The sequence below is a fragment of the Nicotiana tabacum genome, chromosome 2 (assembly GCF_000715075.1).
Source record: "Nicotiana tabacum cultivar K326 chromosome 2, ASM71507v2, whole genome shotgun sequence".
NCBI lineage: Eukaryota > Viridiplantae > Streptophyta > Magnoliopsida > Solanales > Solanaceae > Nicotiana > Nicotiana tabacum.
The window spans coordinates 68,905,306-68,909,053 of NC_134081.1; the positions used below are offsets into that span (position 1 = coordinate 68,905,306).

The following is a 3,748-nucleotide window of genomic DNA, read 5'->3' on the forward strand; positions in this document are numbered from 1 at the left end:
AATCTGTCCAACATCTGGTTAATGAATGGAAGTGGGAAGTGGTCCTTGCGGGTTGCTTTTTGAGCTTTTTGTAGTCAATGCAAACTCTCCACCCCATCACGGTGCGAGTAGGAATTAGACATTTTTAGGCACACATTGCACTGGGCTCACCTAGTTGTTGTTAGAAATAGGGAAGATGATACTTGTATCAAGCCACTTAATTACTTCTTTCTTCACGACCTATTTCATAATAGGATTTAATCTCCTTTGTTTCTCAACACTAGGGAGGTGTCCATCTTTCAGAAAGATTTTATGCATGCAAAATGATGGACTAATTCCTTTGATATCAGCAATTGTCCACCTAATAGCTTTTTTATGCTCACGAAGCACTCTGAGATGCTTTTCTTCTTGGACATTGGTCAAGCCGGATGGGATAATCACTGGTAACATTTTAGAGTTCCCCAAGTAAGCATAGTGCAGGTGCGCTGGAAGAGGCTTAAGCTCTAACCTTGGAGCTTCTTCTATAGATGGTTTGGGAAGGGTCAGAGTAACATGTCTGTCAAACTCCTCAAATCTCCTAAGCCCATGGACATACTTGCAAGACATGTTAAGGACTTACTCAATTTCTTCCATCATCTCATATTCACTGTCTTCTTCATACCCCATAAAAGCTCGTTCAAGAGGATCTATGGGGCTCATATAAGGCATTAATGAAGTCACATCACTTTCCACCACAGAAATCATAGATAGCTCTTCATAGTGGGCTGACAATCTGAGTGCTTTATACACATTGAATACCTTCACTCGAACACCTACTCTCATTGTCATTTTTCCTTCATATACATCGATAATAGCTCGTCCCGTGGCTAAGAATGGACGCCCCAAAATAAATGGAACTTCCTGATCAGGCTCATAGTCCAAGATAATGAAATCCGTAGGGAATATGAAAGAACCCACTTGAACTAACACATCTTCAATCACTCCTTCAGGATGAGCAAGGGAGCGATCAGCAACCTGTAAAATCACCGTGGTTGGGCGCGGCTCACCCAACCCCAACTGTCTGAAAATAGATAGCGACATCAAATTGATGCTCTCCCCAAGATCACACAAAGCGCGCCCGACTGCGTGCTTACCAATCGAGATTTGGATAGTGAAACTACTTGGATCCTTCAATTTCTGAGGTAGTTTGCTTTGAATTCTTGATCTACATTCTTCAGTGAGTGCCATAGTCTCGAACTCTACCAACCTTCTCTTATTTGCCACTATGTCTTTGATGTATTTGGCATATTTGGGAACTTCTTGCAGGATGTCTACTAGTGGAATATTGGTTTGCACCTACTTCAAAATATCAAGAAACTTTTTATAAGCAGCGTTATCGTTCACTTTCTGCAATCTCTGAGGGAACAGGAGTGGTTCCCTCGCAACTAATGGTGGGGGTTGCTTAGCCACCGCCTCTTCAATTGGCTTCTCTGACTCCTTTACGTTTTCTGATTTTGCTTCTATGGTGGCCAATTTCTCATTAAAGGTCACTTGCCTTCTCTTTTTCGATGGGACTTATTCTAACTGTCTCCCATTCCTCAATGACACATCAGTAATAGATGCCTTAGGATTAGCCTTAGTGTCACTTGGAAGAGATCCAGCTGGTCGAGTATTTTGGACACTAGCTAGTTGCCCTATTTGTCTCTCCAAATTCCGAATAGCTATAGAGTGGGATGCTGCCTGGGCCTACTGATCAACCATCAATTTCTTTAGTATCTCCTCAATATAACTCGTCGGGTTTGTAGGTTGTTTAGCTTATGGTGTTCTATATTGTTGTTGAGGAGCTTGTGGCCTGTACTGATTCTGAGCACCTTGGTTTCCACCGTAAGAGACATTTGGGTGGTTCCTCTAGTTAGGATTGTAAGTGTTCCCATACTGATTTGTCTGGCCCCTATTTTCATTACCCACAAAATAGATAGACTTTGGATTAGCTGGGCATAAGTCGCTCGTGTGACCCTTTCCACATACTTCACAAAATATTTGAACCTGTTGCACTGACTGAGCTTGTTGCTTGTTAATAACCAAGGTCATCTTATTGACTTAGTTGGCTAATGTGGCAACTTGCGCTGATAATACAGAAACAACGTCTAACTCGAGGAACCCCACAGATTTTTGCACTGTGTGTCTGCCCATCTCTCCTTGCATATCAGGTAGGGGTGGGCGTCGGTCGGTTCGATTCGGTTTTATATAAGTTCGACTCGGTTTTTTTGGTTTTCGGTTTTGGATTTTAATAACCAAAACCGAACCAAAGTATTTTCGGTGCGGTTCAGTTTTCTTGCGGTTTGGTGCGGTTCTTTTCGGTTTGAGTTTTCGATTTTAGGCTTGTCAAATTGGACTTCTTTCTTAAGCAATAAATGAGCCTCGTAATTAATTCTTACAAAGTTTCTACGGCAAAATGCACGTGCTTAGCAAATTTTCCTACTGTAATCTACTATAACATGAAATTTAATTAGAAAATAATAAAATAATAATTTTTCTATGTCATACGTATAATGCTACTTTGCGAGTTTCTGTGTACTCCCAGTATCAACTATAAATTTTAATGGTGATAATTTTTTTTTAAAAAAACTTAATTATATTAATCAAGTGTGTGATTTTAGAAAATATGATGTCTTACATATATTGCAACTTTGCTCGAGTGGGTGTAAAGTTTTCATATGGTATCAGACACTAAATTATAAGGGTGGAAAATTAAATAACATTTATACTAATAAAGTGAGATTAGAGAAAATATAGTTGGTTTGCACTCTTCGTCTGGAGCATTACATTTCCAAATATAGACACACTCTTATATTGGACGTAATGTATTAACACCCACAAGAAAATACAAGAGAATATTATCTATTTTCACCATTAGTTCTGATAATCGGAACGACTATTGCTACATATTTATATATTACAAATAGCTTTTGCTATAAATAAAAAAATTAATCTCAACATTTCATGGGATGTGAAGCAGGCAGAAGTGGACGCTTGAAGATCCCGAGTCCAACGAAATATCGCTTGAACATCTGAAATCAGGATTGCTTTTGGAGAATTTATTCAATAAGGCATAAATTTCATCAAAGCTTTTCTCCAACACTTGACCTCCCGTTGCAGCGTCCCCCATAATTTTTGTCTCTGGATGGAGCCTTTCTATGAAGGTGTGAGCTAACACTTCATTTGTCTGGTTGGGATGAGGACAATCTCTGGGCAGCCCCTTGAATCTCTCCCAAGCTGAATATAGAGACTCCCCTGATTTCTGTTTGAAGGTGACTATCTCACTTCTGATCTTTGTAGGTTTGCCTGAAGGAAAGAACCATGCAAAAAATTTTCTCGCCAGATCATTCCATGATATAATAGAATTAGTTGGTTCCGCCTTCAACCACCGCTTTGCTTCGCCTAACAGAGAAAACGGGAACAGTGTGAGCCTCAGTAATCTGGAGTGACACCGTTAGTGATATAAGTATCACTAATTTCCAAGAAGTTAAGGATGTGCTATTGTGTATCCTCGTGTGGAAGCCCCAAAAACTATCCATTCGCATGTAGTAACTAAATCATGCTCTGTTTTAGCTCAAAGTGCCCAGTGATTCTAGGTTTCACGATGCTGGAGGTGACATTTGCAATGCAGGGCATCGCCACCTCCTGAACAACCATATGTTGCTCCTCTGCTATGTTCACATGTAATTGATTAAGTGCCTAAAGATTATCTTTGTCCCTTGCTTCCCTCAACCTCCTGTGAAATGTTCTC

The 3,748-nt window shown here is 40.0% G+C and overlaps 1 protein-coding gene and 1 non-coding gene across 2 annotated transcripts; one reads left to right on the forward strand and one right to left on the reverse strand.

The window, feature by feature from the left end:
- Positions 1-594: 594 nt before the first annotated feature.
- Positions 595-1,206, reverse strand: LOC107817796 (uncharacterized). Its single transcript, XM_016643670.1, has 2 exons — positions 961-1,206; positions 595-879 (listed from the first exon to the last, which is right to left on the reverse strand). The coding sequence occupies exons 1-2, from the start codon at positions 1,204-1,206 to the stop codon at positions 595-597; spliced, it is 531 nt and encodes a 176-aa protein (XP_016499156.1).
- Positions 1,207-3,185: 1,979 nt separating this feature from the next.
- LOC142174065 (small nucleolar RNA R71) lies at positions 3,186-3,292 on the forward strand. Its single transcript, XR_012703421.1, has one exon. It is a non-coding gene; the product is annotated as a small nucleolar RNA R71 (small nucleolar RNA).
- Positions 3,293-3,748: the final 456 nt, after the last annotated feature.

Coding starts and splice junctions, on each gene's coding strand:
- LOC107817796 (XM_016643670.1), bottom strand. CDS start 1,206: ATGGCACTCACTGAAGAATGTAGATCAAGAATTCAAAGCAAACTACCT. Junction 880..960: donor CCCTTGCTCATCCTGAAGGA/GTGATTGAAGAT, acceptor GAGCCTGATCAG/GAAGTTCCATTTATTTTGGG.